Consider the following 16,550-nt stretch of genomic DNA (forward strand, 5'->3'; position numbering starts at 1 on the left):
AACATTAAACTACAGATCGCATTTTTGATCAGATTTTCTTGAAATTCGGTTCTTTCGGTTCAGATTTAGATATAGCTCCCATATATATGATCGCCCGATTGGGACTAATATTGCAATGATTTGGTCATTTGTCAACTGATCCTCACGAAATTTGGCATTATGAGTCTTGAGATTACTGGTGAATTTTCAAGAAATTGGTTCAGGTTTAGACATAGCTCTCATATATTGTGTCGACAAATTTTCACTCCTAGAACCTTTGCAAGCTCATTTGCCAACCGACCTTCATCAAATTTTGAACATCGTGTTCTTCTATGACGACTACTTTGTGTATGAAATTTGCTTGTAGTCGGTTCAAATTTGCATATAGCTCTCATATACATTTATGTCAGTCCGATTTTAGCTAATATTGCATCTATGTGGTCATTTATCCACCGATCCTCACAAAACTTAGCTTTTTTGATTCTTATATGACACTTGAAATTTTTACAGAATATTTTCTTCTATGTCTTGTCAAAATCGGATCAGATTAGGATATAACTCTCAATATATGAATAGTCCGGTTTTCTGGTGGTACATTTTAAGACCGATTTGCACAAAATTAAGTGTGAATTGATTTTTTATATGTCACCATAATCTGATAAAATCTGCAAATTTTAGGTTAGGTAAGAGTGGATGTCCTTTACAGAATCCCTTTACGTTATCACAATTTTAAGTGTATTGTTGTTGTAGCAGTGTATGGTACACAGAGGCGGCAGCCCTTGCCGATGTGAAGTAATTGATCGGGTCAATCCGGTACGTACAACCGGCTGCCATGGGATTAAAGTGTATTGTGATACCACAGTGTTGACAGACGGAATTCGAACCCCCGACCCTCGCACTGGTAGTCCGAGCAGAATTGGCGGGGATAACTCGAAATTATTTCAGTCCCTGCTCTTTCTGTCTATTCGTTAAGAGTGCAGAATAAAATCATGGAAGTCAAGGGGGATAATATAGTAAATTCTGATATTGACTGTATCTGGTAAGGGATCTGTTCCAAATATCGTAAATTCTGTATAAGAAATACGGCATTTATGCGTTCACTGCTTACATGCATATATGTTCAAATCTGGGCCATACTCTGATGTTGAGGAGTCATGCAACTCACTGTTACGGCGAAAATGTAAATGCCTATGCAAAGTCGACACGGTTGTCCATGAAAAACGGGGAAAAAATATGACTTTTATGAACTCAAAAATTACTATCAAGAGATCGGGGTATAGGGAGCTATATCAAGATTTTGACCATCTTTGAACTATGCGTATTATTTTTATAGGTCGTAGAGTGATTGTAACAAACAGGCTGACGGACATGGCAAGGTCATCTATGAATATTACGACGATCTAAAATGTTAGTTTATAGGACGCAAAATACATTATTTGATGTGATGCAAATGGAATGAAAAATCGATGACTATTCGGTGTTGGCTTGTACAACATTTGGTAGGTTTTTGTCGGGCTTGGTAGGATTTTTCTTAAGTTTTGGTAGAAAATAATTTTCTTGGGGTTGGTATTCTATTCTGCTTTCGGAATAGCCGCTGAAATTTTTTATTGTTTCGAGAGCGAAATTTGACAGCAATCAATTGTTTTTGTTTTCATTTCAAAACGCGTTTCTTCATTTTTACCTTATTGTTTTCTCTGTTTTATATACTTTTTCTCAAATAAATAAAGAAATGCGAATCACTGAAACCAATAAAACAAGCAAAAATGATTCCGCCAATAGTTTCAAGTGTTGCCACTATCAAATTTTTTTGCCATTTTCCTCACTATTAAACCGAGTTTACACTGCTCTTTAAATCCGGACAAGGCGGATTTAATAAGGTGGTCTCACGCGAACAGCTGTCAACAGTCGACCAGGTTTGACGGCATTAGGATGTCAGATTTTTGTTTGCATTCTCTTTGTTATCTTGATTCTCGCATATTCTATGCTCGTTTACGCACACGTAAACACACACGCACACAAATTTCTTTGCACCTTTAATTGTGTCACCATGAAATCCGGATTTAATGCTCTCACTAGTTGATTTTATAAAGGGGAAACAGATGATCGAGCTATTAAACCTGGATTTAAAGAGCAGTGTTAACGGGATTTAAGCGGAGTACTTTTTTTTCGCCTATTTTTAGCCAACGTTTTTTATTTATACGGAGTTTGACAGTATTCCGCCTGAAAAGCTGAACAGAATACTCAGCTTAATGTATGAGGATTGGAATAACAGAGAAATGTTTGTGCTCACAAAATTTTACAGTAAATGACAAGCTTATAGGTGTCGGTAATTATTTTATTATTCTTCACAGAAAGCAACTGTGCTGAAAAAAAAAAATAAAATTTACAGCAAGAAGAAAAGAAAAAAAAAATACACATATATTGGAAGCTACGACTGCCGAAACCCTATATACGTGCTTTACGCCATAGTTTCCTTCACGTGAATGGAAATAATGCATACTTAGAAACTGCAAACGACGTAAACTGCTTGCCATTGAGAGCAGAATTCTGCTTGCGGCATGTTCTTAGATAATTCTCCTTTATCTATATTCACATGCACCACCAACCAGTCCATGTGCGAAGTTCAAATTCTTTATCAATGTGTACGATGGAGGCTATAAAAATGTACGCACGAGAAACACTGACCTTAAGCAAAGAACTTTATAGTGAATTTTCATCCAAGTTTATATATTCCAATATACAGGTGTATTTGAGTGTTTAATTATGGCTATTTTAGTATCGCAAGTATTACATATCACAATTGTTTTTATAAGGGTTTTATAAAAGAAGAAGAGGCACAAAATACCAACCTTGGTACCCAAATATTTGTTTATCTACAAAAACAACTGCACTGTTCATATACAATAAACAAACTTCTATGTTTGATTACAAAATTGCTTTGGCAGCTTTATTTGTTCGATAAAATCTCAAATTTCAAACCATGTTCGTGTTTTTCCAATTCACTAATTAAACTAGTCTCAGCAAAGGCAGCGCCTGGTGGTATTACACCGCCAGTTCCAGGCATTTTATCACTTTCTTTCAAGATTATTTTAGCGGTACACAGCAATGCTACATTTGTTGCACCATAGCCAGGATTTGGACCAGTCACTTTAATGGTTAACGATTTGGTTGGTGGTCCGCTGGGCTCATTTGATGCACCTGAAACACTAGATTTAGGCCATCCCATTGCTTTTATGGTCGTACTAAAGTAGGTCCTCTCCATGGCTTCTTCAGATGGTCCTTCGTGTGATACAGCGCCAAATGTGAAGAGTTTTGGGTATTTTAAAAGCCAACGACGTCCAAAAGAAAATTGCATCATCAAACCTAGAAAGAGTGCACCCAGAGCTAATATACCTGCAACAATGTACGATTTAAAGGTGAGGTAGGCATGCATTTGTACAGGTCGTTTTTTCTTATGCTCGTAGAGGTAGCGCTGCGAACGCATAACCACCGATTCATCGGGACCCGGAAATGGCAAGCATACACCCTTCACCACATCAGAATAGGAAAGTGGACGACGTCTTTTAATAATTGGATAGCTACGTGGTACATTTGTTTTAAACAATTCCCGCCGAATGTCACGAATTTCTTTCCAATTGGCAATTGCATGTATTGCGCTAGCCCAGGTGCCATAATGAATGCCACCTCCTGCTGCTCGTCCTCCTCTCGCATAGGTTTTCACATAGGCCTCCACAGAATTGACCACACCATCGAAATTCTTTTCTGCATACACAATACCCATTTCAGCGGGTATAGAATCAAAACCACAGGCGGATATCATATAAACATTACGCTCCTGGGCTTGGGCATGATACTTGAGCTGCATAGATTCCATGAATTGTGTTTCTCCGCTGACATCCACATGATGTGTACCAGCCTCAAGGCACGCTCGTATTACAGGCTCTCCATAAAATCGATAGGGACCACAGCAATTCACCAAAACACGGCAACGTTTAGCCATCTCCAGCAAGGATTGCTCATTCTCCACACTGGCAATAGTAATGGGAGTGTCTCGTAAATTTCTATTTGCCTTGGAACCCATCTCTTCGAGAACAGCCTCCAATTTTTCACGGTTACGTCCAGCAATGCCCCATTTTAGATCGCCCAAAACGGAGACAGCTTCATAAACTGCATACTTGCCGGTAAATCCAGACGCTCCAAATATGATAACATCCAATCGGTTCGCCATAATGATCTCTTGTATGGCACTGACGACAACCTTTCCAGTGGAAGCGAGGAATGCAAATGAAAATGACATCAATATTTCTAAATGAGTTGGTATGAGAGTGGTATCGCATTCGAGCGTATCTTGTTTACGATTGAACACATAATCGTACCCCTATCATTTGTTGGGGAGCAGAGCAGGAGCATTTGTTCGTTTGTAACACATCACACAATACAAAACTCTATAAAGAATTCATTTGATCACAGAGATATTGGAAGTCTTCAAATGTCTTAACATGGAAAGTGGTCATTCGAAACCATTGACATTAATGGTTCGATTATGGATTTCATTTAATTTAACTTCAGTTGCATTGCCAACGGGCAAATTTGTTATAGAAATGTCCTAATCTAATGTAGATTGAAACTAACAAAACTGTCCAATCGTATATTTATTTCTATTTCATCGTTTACTCACCTGGCAACGCAACTATAGTTAAGTTGCAATTCATAATCGACCCATAAATTTTGGACTTAAGTATCTAGGGAATCGGCGCAGCCCCAAGAACCCCACAAAAGATCCAATTGTCTGGAGCGCCGCCATTCCCAAAAATTCAGCTGTTGATATCTGAAACGAATCTTACTTAGAAAAATAGGAACATTAGTCAAATCGGACTAACGTCATCAACTTAAAAGTATTTGGCAGCTTAGTTCAATCTCGGGTATTATTTTGTAATATAAGGCGCAGCGGAACCAGGTTGGATCTATTTAGGAAGGTTTATACATTCTTGATTGCCTTGACGTTGAGCACCGACTTTCTGGTTTGATTTTTTGAGCACCTGGAGTGAATAATTCTAACTAACATTTTGCATGTTGATTTCCAATGTGACTTATAACATTCTTAAAAATATTTGGGTTGGGCAATATAAGCCTAACAACAAATATTTTTTAATAAATAAAGCGACATAGCGACATCGATTTTACCTTAAAAGTCTCTTGTCAGGCGTTTTAATATATTGGGTTGCCCAAAAAGTAATTGCTGATTTTTTAAAAGAAAGTAAATGCATTTTTAATAAAACTTAGAATGAACTTTAATTAAATATACTTTTTTACACTTTTTTATAAAGCAAGCTAAAAATAACAGCTGATAACTGACAGAAGAAAGAATGCAATTACAAATTCACAAGCTGTGAAAAAATTTGTCAACGCCGACTATATGAAAAATCCGTAATTACTTTTTGGGCAACCCAATATGTAACTCTCGATAAGTTTGGTCATTTCTCGACATCTTCCTTAAGAAATCCTTATTCCAAAGCAACTGGCCGATGGAATCAATGTAATGATCGTTTCGGTCGAATTTAATTTCGTTTTTACTTATCTATGCATAATCGTAGTCGGTTTTGTTTGTGTTATTATACGTCATATATGTACGTACAAACAAAGTGAGAAAGTATTTCTACACTGAAAGTAATAATCACACAAATCTTGTTTTATCAGCATACCAAGCAGTCAAAACGCATTATGCCTAGTATTGACTTCGACTTTACGGCCGAACAAAATGGGGACGAAGAAAAAACACATTCTATAGAAGTGGTACTGAGTTCTATAAGTAAAATTGTAGCGACACGTCGCTGCGCCAATACAAATATCGCTTCATTTAATTGCCAATTTAATTAAATGCTCACGAAATGGACATCAATTAACCCTGCTTCAATGCTGTTATTTGACTTTTGTTAGTGTTTTGGCAAAGAAAAGAGTCTGTCGGATTCCGCAATAATTTAATAGGCATTTTCGGTGCGAATGAAGTCAGTACTAGACTTTATAAAAAAATGGTGATGAAGAAATTGCGAACACATTTCGTAGAAGTGGTACTAAGTTCTATGAGTAAAAAGCGAGTAGCGACATGTCGCTGCGTCAATATAAAGTTCGCTTCAATTGGGGTTGGTATTCTATTCTGCTTTCGAAGTAGCCGCTGAAATTTGTAATTGTTCACGAACGGAATTTGACAGCAATCAAATCTTTTTATTTCTATACCAAAACACGTTTTTTTATATTCACTTATCGTTTTCTCTATTTTATATACTCTTTCTGAAATTAATAAAAAAAAAGAACTATTGAAACCAATAAAACATACAAAAACAAGTAAAGAAAAGCAAAAGTCGGGCGGTGCTAACTATATAATACCCTACACTTTAAGTGGAAATTAGGAGCTATATTTTATTGTGAACCGAATTTGATGGACTTCAGTGGAGATTTGAGATGAGTTATACCAAGATATATTCATTTGCAGGCAGTGGCAGTTGCCCAACAACAAAATATTAGTGCAACTCTGATTATGTGCATGTTACTAGTTCGCGCCATTTTTCGTTGTTTGTGTGTTATGTTTCTTAACTATAATACGCACACAAAACTCGTTGAGAGATAGTGAACTTTGCGAGAAAAATGTGCACTCAGCTGTTTACGGTACATTACCTGGTAATTATGTCATGGGTTATATAACAATCCATATCAAATTTCGAGCCAATATTTTCAAAATTATAAACCCTACGGCCCTATATGTGAAAATAGGGCGGTATGTATGTTTTTGGAAGCTATATCTAAATCTGAACCGATTTCTATGAAAATCATCTGTAATATCGAAAGTAATAAAAAAATCCTTGGTGTCAAATTTTGGGAGAATTGGTTGACAAATGACCACATTATTGCAATATTGCTCAATATTGGACGAACATATGGGAGGTATATCTCAATCTGAACCGATTACAACCAAACAACTTGTGGTGTTTTCTAGGAAAGCTTTGCGCATAATTGTGGGAAGATTTGTAAATAAACGCGTTTGCAGTGTTTTTAGAAGTGAAAATCGGGGTATATATATTTATGGGAGCTATATCCAAATCTGAACTGATTTCTATAAAATTCACTTATGTCGAGAGTCATAAGAAAATCCTTATTACTAAATTTCGAGAGAATGGACGAATGGACCAAATCGGACGAACATATATATGAGAGCTATATACAAACAAATGCACTAAGTTAAAATACTCTGTACCGCAGTAGCGGTTTAGGGTACAATGATGCCGGCAATGGTTTCAAGTGTTGCTACTTTGTTTTTTTTTTGCCATTTTCCTCACTATAAGCAGAGTACTACTATTCCGCCTATTTTTAGCCAATGTTTCGTAAACGTTTTTTATATGGAGTATGGAGGAACCACCGTGTCAGCTCCTGTTATTTTTTGTTACATGAAAAGTAGAGATTATTTCCGACTTTATTGAATAAAATATCTGTTTTCCCCTTTTTGGTACATAATAACGCTTAATTTTCATAAATGCCGACTTTATCAGCAAAAAAGGGTGGCCGATTTTTTTTTCGCCATGTGTTTGTTAAAGTTTCGTATCAGCTTTAAACAATTTCTTGATGTGTATTTACATTTCTCTCACTCATACAATCATTTTTGCGCCATTGCTCTCAAATTTCATTCGTTGCTTTACCATCCCTATATTCAGTCTAATATTTGTTGCTGTTACTTTATAGAGGCTATTAAAGACGTAATAAATACGTTTGGTAATCAGCTGATTAGAAAATTAATTTTTGTATACGTACCCTGATGAGTTTACCACTGCTCTGCCATGATCAAGTTCAGGGTCAAAACTTTGTTGGGTTGTGGCCTTTTAAGATAATACATAGGGGTGTTTTATTTACCCATTAAGCGGATTTTCCCGGTTAGATTATTCAATGATGAATGGATTGGCAAAATTTCTTAGGATTTTAATAAAAGCACATTTATGAATTCCGAGAAACATTTATTTAAAATTTTATTTAAAATGACTTATTGTTTCTGCTTTGCTTATATTTGATTATTTCGGATGTGTGTCAGTGCTCCCAACGCGTTGAGCTTTGTTTTTGAGCAAGGCGGTTTTACGCGAACAGCTGTTAACAGCCGGCCAGGTTTGGCGGTATTAAGATGTTAGGTTTTTGTTTGCATTCTCTTTATTGTCATCTTCTTTCTCGCATATTCTCTGCTTATGTACGCACATGTTGTATACAAACACGCACACAAATTTCTTTGTGTGTGTTGGCAAAACGTCCATCATCATGATGGCAAAATGGCGGATTGCAACATATGATTTGTGGTTGTTGTACAAATGACACCACATTTAATTCTTTCGCCATGGGATTTTGGGTGCCGCGTTGCAAAAATGCAACTCTACACACAAAACCTACAAAAGCAACGCGGTAAAGTTATAAAATTTCAACTTTGACGCTTGAAAGTGAGCGTCATTCAGTGCTGACACATGTAGATGGTGTGTTTAGTCGTCATAGTTAAAATTTTTAACTCTAGGCAAATTATACAAGGTAAAGTCATTAGCCCAACAACGAAATCAACTGTACAACCCTGTGGATTTGTTGTCGCAAATTCCCACTAGGCTGTAAAATTTCTAGACACTTCCTAATTGACATTCTAGTTATACCCTCTACCGTAGGATGGGGGTATACTAATTGCGTCATTCTGTTTGTAACACCTCGAAATATGCGTCTCAGACCCTGTAAAGTATATATACTCTTGATCATCGTATCATTTTAAGTCGATCTAGCTGTCATAAAATTTTGCACAAATACTTTTTATTAGTGTAGGTTGGTTGGGCCGCAATTTTTGTCCGATTTGACTGAATTTTCGAATAACTGTGTTAAGTTTGAATCAAATCGGATCATAATCTAGTATAGCTGTCATATTAACCGTCCTTGGATCTTGACTGCTTGAGCCAATATAGCTCGCAATTCTCATCCGATGTGGCTGAAAGTTTGCATGAGGTGTTTTGTTATGTCTTCCAATAACTGTGCTAAGTACTGCGCAAATCGGTACATAACCTGATATAGCTGCCATATAAACCGATCTGGGATCTTGCTCTAGAGGGCGCCATTCTCATACGATTTGGAAGAAATTTTGTACAACGGCTTCTCCCATGACCTTCAGCATACGTGTCTAATATAGTCAGAATCGATCAATAGCTTGATACAGCTCCCATATAAACCGATCCTCCTTATTCTGTTTCGGCCTTTTAAGTTTAAAGCGTTATTTATTCATAATCTAGCGAATCCGCTAGACTGGTAAATAAAACAACCACTTTGGTACCAGCTTTAAAAAAAATTTTTGACATGCATTTTAATTTCCCTCACACATACAATCATTTTTGGGCAACTGCTCTCAAATTTCAATTGTGGCTGTATTTTTAGCCTCTCTTTTAGTCTTATTTTTGTTGCTGTTACCTTATAGAGGCTAACCCTGCAAACTTTTTCTACCGCGGGAGTCACTAAATTAGCACACAAGAAAGTTGAAAACAAAAGCAGGCGATATCACTTTTTAGTCTTATAAATGTCTCGGTACGGGAGAAAACATGCAATTCGGTGATATAATCCCCACGAAAGACTTAATAGAGGCAAAAAAAGTAGAAAATTCGATAATGTCCGCCATTAAAAAATTTTTCACACTCAAATGTTTGCAGGGATAAAAGACGCAATGAATTGCTTTGGTAATCAGCTGATTAGTAAATTCATTCTTATACGCGTACCCTGATAAGTTCACCAATGCTCAAGTTCAGGGTCAAAGCTTTGCTGGCTTGAGGCCTTTTAAGATAATAACAATGTGGTGAAAGTCAAATTTTGGGTCTTACTGTTAGTTGTAGAAGTTATAAGAAATAATTTTAACTGCAACAAATAAAAAACGAGGATGGAACCACAATGGATTCTATGAACGATTAGAACAAAAGTTACCCCAGAAATTACAAGGTCTGTAAGGCAAATAGTTAGCTGTTCTCAAGCAAAAATTCGCTTTCATGTCCACATATAATTGTTTTTGGCCAATAATATCGATTGCCGTCGTTGGCTTACCCAGACATCTTGATTTCTTTCTTGCTTGTCATTTTCATTGATAATCATTAAACTTTGCTATGCAATTTTGTTAGTAAATATTTAAGGTGTTTAAAAAAAGAAAATACATTATCATAAAATTCATGCATGTTATCGTGATATTAAACGTTTTTTTTTTTATCAATTTCTCTGCATTAGTCATTGTTTTGCTACGAAATTATTGACAAGAGAGCACCAAATAATGTTACTTGGTTGCTATTTAAATTTTGGATCGCAATAACATCGAAAATTGGTCATTTCTCATTGAAAATGGTTTTATTGCTTTACGAAATAATCTCCGTAAAGATCCTTGGCGAAACAATTAAAGGTGGTCTCATTTGTACAACAATCACAAATCATATGGTGCAATCCGCCATCTTGCTTGCCATCAAGCTGATCGACGTTTTGCCAACACACACAAAAAAAAATTTGTGTGCGTGTGTGTATACGTGTGCGTACATGAGGTGAAAGAGAAAATGCGAGAGAGAAGATGATAACAAAGAAAATGCAAACAAAAATCTGACATCTCAATACCGTCAAACCTGCTTTTAACAGCTGTTCCGCCCTTTTAAATCCGTCTTGCAAAGCATGATTTTTGTCCATCGAAAGTGGCCATAGTGACTAATTCAGCCATGGAAAGTGGATTTGCTTCTTAAATCTTATTTTCATGTTTTTACTTTGACGTTAAACCTTCTTTACACTGCTCTTTAAATTCGGATTTAATGGCTCGATCATCTGTTTTCCCTTTATGAAATAAGCTGACGCGAGCCTTAAATCCGGATTTAATGAGCAGTGTAGATGAGGTTTTAGCTTTTTGTCTTCATTTAATGCAAGACCCAATTTAGCAGATTCATATTCAATTTTTCAAACGACTGCAATTTCTACTTGCTTTGATCGAACTATGATGTCATTAACGTAGGCGATCTTCATGTGTTTACCATTTCTTATCACATGCGCTCTTCGTATAACCTTCTATAACATAGCCGGATAGTAAAAAGATCGAACGATAGTTTGTCTCCTTGTTGAAACTCACTAGTCTTACTTGTTTTGTAGGTATACCTTTCTTGGCTATGAGAATCGCTATCAAGGCAGTTGCTAAGCGAGTGGTTGACTTTTGACGTTGGCGTGTTGAACATGGCGAGCGAGGAGTATACCCGTGATGGGTCTTCAGTCAGGCATCCAAGGAAGCGATTCAAAGGGCCAGAAACCCCAATGTGGAGGATCTTGTCTTTTGATTAAGAGCAAGGAAATTTTCTTTAGGAGATTCGAACAGGACAATAGGGATGATCCATAAGACAAGGTGTATAGACTGTGCCGGCGTGCTGGACAACAGGGTATTAGCCTGGCGACAATGTTTTGACTTTTTGGGAAGAGTGTACTAGTGTCTTAATGGAAACGTTCTGAGCACGTGCAGGCTTCCAGTAAGAAGATGATCGCGACTCCTCCAAATCTGGAAAGTGGGCAGTGTTGGCCGGCTTACTTGCAACCTGTCATGAAAGATTGGACAGATGTGTAAAAGTTTTTTAAAGGCCTACCTGTCGAGGCGATCCTCACTCGATGTGTCGAAGTAGAATATTTCCCCCATACGTGGAAATGTGCCCGAATCCAGGATTGAGGAGTGCCCAAGGATTGGGAGAGAATGGATTTTGTGGTCCATTCGGATCGGGTAATGGAAAAGATGTCGAGTAGCTGGAATGGTCAACCCTGTTCTGAGAAGTTATAGGGGTGTTAGTTGTCGGTCCGTTCGGTCCATATAGGGAGGTATTTTTGTTGCTTTCGCAATTTGTGGAGCACTTGTGTAGCATGGAATAGCTGCGGCGGTCCTTGGACGTAAAAAGATCTTCTCTTCTCAGAGGATGGCTATGGAGGCTTGCTAGCCTGAGTGTTGTATTGTTTCGTCAGATGTACTACAGATTTAACTTGGCAAATCCCCGCTTGATTTGCTCATGAGATAAATGGCTGTTCTGTATAGGGTAATGCAAATTTTGCCCACGAACATTCCACTAAGGAACAGGGGCAAACTTCTTACATATCTATGAGTGCAGTCCGTTTCAAGTTTAAGCTCAATGGTAAGCGGCCTCCTTTTTAAAGCCGAGTCCGAACGGCGTGCCGCAGTGCGACACCTCTTTTGGAGAGAAGTTTTACATGGTATAGTACCACACAAATGTTTCCAGCATTAGGAGGGGAAAACCACCTCTGAAAATTTTTTCTGATGGTCTCGCCAGGATTCGAATCCAGGCGTTCAGCGTCAAAGGCGGACATGCTAACCTCTGCGCTACGGTTCTGAGCTAGCAGATGGGCATATTAGGCTTCTTTTGGAATGTTTTAATGATAGGTGGGAAACCAGATGGACTAACAATGACGATGGCCGGATGACATATAAATTTATTCATGATGCTACATTTGTACGGGACCGCCCCGAATTTGTCTTCGATCCTAGCGTTGGTATTATATTCTGCTTTCGGAACAGCCGCTGAAAAAAAATTTACCTTTTATGGCCTCAATACCGTATATCGGGAGATCGGGCGGTCGGTATAAGGGCAATTATATCCAAATATAGTCCGATCTGAACCGCACTTCACAGAAATAAGTAGGGGTCTATTAAAATCCACTGTGCCAAATTTCATAAAACTCGGAGGAAAACCAATTTATTGACTCAAGACTTTAAGTCTGGATATCGGTCTATATAGCGGCTATATATAACTAAAAGTTTTTATCTTCTTGGTAGGTTGGTAGGCTGATCTGAATTTTTGGTAGGTTTTTCCAACATACATTTACATAACTACCAAGTTCATTACTGAAAAACCGCCGGAAATAGCTTAAAACTACTTCACTTCATGTCAGGAAAAAGGGCGCAGGTTTTGATATATACCTTGTTGTTGTAGCTACATTTTCATGTGAAGATGGCGATCCTCGTCAAGTTCCTGTAGGTGAGCAAGCTCGTTCCGGTCCAAAGAACCGATCGCCGCGGGAACAGTGTGGCCATTGGTTATTTAAAGGCACTCAGTATTTGTGTAAGAGCCGGTGCCGCCCGGCTTCTCACTGAGACTCCCCGCTCAATACCGCTGATTGTCCGCAACTGTCATTGAAGCTACTCCGTATATAGCATTCCACTATCCACAACCTGTGGACGCGCCCGGTAGCTCGCAGCTAAGCTTCTCGTGACGGCAATGAGCACCACACAGATGGGACATCAATGTTCCAGCCTTTGTGTTGCTCACAGCTATCCCGTGCCAGGTGGTATTTGGTGTTGATATATACCTTAACTGGTAAGAGTGTTAAGGGATCTCTTCTAAATTTCGTAAATCTGGGCACGAAAAGCGGGTTTTGTGCGTTCAATGCTTTCAGCCGGAAAACAGGCATATGTGGCAGCATCATACTCATAATTCATTGTACAATAAATGTAATGTCGAAAATGGGTACTAAAAGCGCCTTTCTGGGCTCAAACACTTAAATTGGGAGATCGCTTTATCCAAACTCGGCGCGGTTGTTCGTTGAAATTGGGGTAGAAATACATACGTCTTTATGAGCTCAAGATTCCTCATCGGGAGATCAGTATAAAGGGTTTTACATCAAGATATAGATCATTTTTGAACTTAAGTCTGTAGAATGATTTCAACAAACAGACGACTGGTTTGTGTAGATCCTCTATCAGCCCTATTCTGAATAACAATTCCCTGTGAGTTTATTCTCTATTCCCTTTTCCCCTATTCTGAATAACAATTTACTGGGAGTTTTTTCCCTATTCCCTTTTGCCTTATTCTAAACAAACTTCGAAAAAGGGAAATATCTCCCAGGGAAAAAAGTAGCTATTCTGAATCGATATAAAAGGGAGAATGAGACGTTAACTTGGGAAAAATTCCCCCAAACAAATGAAAGGGTGTTAGGTTAAAAAATTTTGAATTTTATTGTTTTTATAAAAAAATGGTACCATTTCTTATTGTTTACGAACTATTTAAAATGCATGGAAATTATTTTTCGCTTTTTCATCAAAATCAAGTAAAAATTTTGTTAGCTTCTCCCATTTTAAATATGTCATGTACCCACCATAGAAGATTTTCTTAAGTTTTTCAATTTTATTAGCACTCCGTTCCGAGTCGGATACTAAAAGAATGTCCCTTATCATTGAGCTTAAAGAAGAATCGGGTGGCACTCAATGTTGTGCAAAAAGCCTTCTGCCTGTTCCTTAATGGAATCTTCGTGGGCAATTATTCAAATATACTTGGTGCCACATTTGGCAGCATTTACTCCACAGGTGTAAGAATATATTCATAAGTCACTTTTCGGTAGCACTATGTCCAGCAGCCGTCCCAACCACCATAAAAGTAGGCCTTTAGATAAAACGGCGTATCAGGCAGACCAACACAGCATTTATGACGACGAAGTAGAAGCAAACTTCTATACTACGATTCAGCCACCTTAACTCCTTTTGGCAAGGCAAAACGCCAACATGCAGGATGTGTGCCCGCATGCGCCCAGGGACAGCACGACACAATTAATCTATTTATCTGTCCACCAGACCACTCTGGAAGCATCTTATTTAGCCAACGATTGTTGGATGAAGACGGAAAGTTGTTTTCACAACACAGACAAGCTGGTGACAAGCTGCAGGTCATAATTGTGCGCTATTAAAATACAAAAATTAAAACGAACATTACAAAAGCAATACTAAACATGTTTGTAAACTTTTTTAGTAACCTTTATAACATCTTTTTGCTTATTTTTCCATTTTATGTTCTTTTTTCCAAAAAATAACAGTCAAATGTTTAGCCAAAATAAAACAGTTGAAGCAAAACAGCTGTTTTCGAAAATTCGAAATTCCCCTTCCCAAATGTTTCTTCTTCCCATTCAATCAGAATAGGAGGATTTTATTCGAGGGAGAAATTAATTCCCTGGGACATTATTCGCAGGGAGTTTTCCGAATTGGGCTGTATGAATAACGACCATCTCGTACGTTGTAGAGTTCAAAATATATTCGGCGGTGTCTTAAAATACACACTATACCACATTTTTGGCTTGTAGAACATTTGGTAGGTTTTGGTCTAGACCTCAGAGCTGGTTGGTGGACCCCAGAGTTGGTTGATCTATGGAAGGACTGCAGAAAACTCTTCAACAGAGCAAAAGCCACAAGAGCACCACACAATTGGAACATCTATAGGGCTGAATTAAAAAATTTTAAGGGCGAGCATAGAAAAGCTCAGAACAAATCCTGTGTAGAATTCTGCAGCCCACTGGAGGATACATCTGAGGCCTCTAGGCTAAGGAAGATTCTGTCCTCGAGACCTATTACGGTGGGGTATATCCAGAACTCAAAGAATGGTTCCCTGGCTTAGGGAGATATACTCTGCTTGTATCAGAATGTCATATGTACCTGTGGGATGGGGGGACACGAGGTTCATTTTCATTCCGAAGGTAGGAAACCCCTACCACACGAAGGCGAAAGATTTTCGTCCTACTAGTCTGTCGTTCTTTATGCTGAAGACTCTCGGGAGGTTGATAAAAACCTATCTTAGGGCAAAGATCCCTGGAGATCGCCTGTCGCGGCAGCAGCATGCATATAGTAAAGGCAAATCTACTGAAACAGCCCTTCACGACGTAGTCGGCTAAATAGAGGGTTTTCTCGCTGTCAAGAAATATACAATGGCAGTACTTCTTGACATTGAAGGTGCTTTCAGGGTTTCTAGGCATCAACTCTACCGTAAGAAAGTTTATTAATAACTCACTTACTAAAAGATGCATTACGGCAGGCTTGGGATCTGTGGATCTAAAAAGATGGGTCAGAAGAGGAACCCCTCTCCTCTACTTTGGAATAAAGCCATTAACAATATATTATTGTCTCTGGAAGAAAAATGTGTAAAAGTGGTCGCGTATGCTGATGACGTGGCAATTGCGGGTAAGGGAAAGTTTCCCAACACTCTAAGAGATATACTTCAGAAAGCTCTACGTGCAACAGCAAAGTGGTCTGAGTATAAATCCGTGCAAGTCAAAAGTAGTTCTTTTCAGCAGGAGATAAAAGCTACCCATAGTGACACCTGTCTCCTTGGGTGAAGAGAATGTTCCATTTACAGAAAGCGCAAAATACTTGGGTGTTTTGCTGGACAGGAAATTGAACTTCAAATCGAACATTTTAGAAAGGGCAAGAAAGGCCACTCTTGCCGTATACACCTGCAAGAGAGCCATTGGCAAAAGGCGAGAATTTAGACCGCGTGTCATCCATTGGGTATATACTGCAGTTGTAAGACATATACAAAAGTCCACCTACTGCTCAATACTTAACCGGATCCAAAGGATGGCTTGTTTGTGCATTACAGCCGCACTGAGGACGACACCATCTGATGCACTGAATTTAATGCCACATCCTATGCCTCCGGACATTGTGGCTAGACAAATTGCAGCGACTACTGCCGTGAGGTTAAGGGAGCTTTCTCATTGGTCATGTGGTGGTTACGGACACTGTTATCCTTGAT

At 38.3% G+C, this 16,550-nt stretch overlaps 1 protein-coding gene across 1 annotated transcript; it reads right to left on the bottom strand.

Moving 5' to 3' along the window:
- Window positions 1–2,878: 2,878 nt before the first annotated feature.
- Window positions 2,879–4,275, bottom strand: LOC106089604 (saccharopine dehydrogenase-like oxidoreductase). Its single transcript, XM_059360785.1, has one exon. It carries the CDS (start codon window positions 4,205–4,207, stop codon window positions 2,927–2,929), a length of 1,281 nt encoding a protein of 426 aa, XP_059216768.1. The 5' UTR covers window positions 4,208–4,275; the 3' UTR covers window positions 2,879–2,926.
- Window positions 4,276–16,550: the final 12,275 nt, after the last annotated feature.

The sequence above is a fragment of the Stomoxys calcitrans genome, chromosome 1 (genome assembly GCF_963082655.1).
Source record: "Stomoxys calcitrans chromosome 1, idStoCalc2.1, whole genome shotgun sequence".
Classification (NCBI taxonomy): domain Eukaryota; kingdom Metazoa; phylum Arthropoda; class Insecta; order Diptera; family Muscidae; genus Stomoxys; species Stomoxys calcitrans.

Excerpts from the sequence above, each read along its gene's own strand:
- LOC106089604 (XM_059360785.1), bottom strand. The coding sequence starts at position 4,207 with ATGGCGAACCGATTGGATGTTATCATATTTGGAGCGTCTGGATTTACC.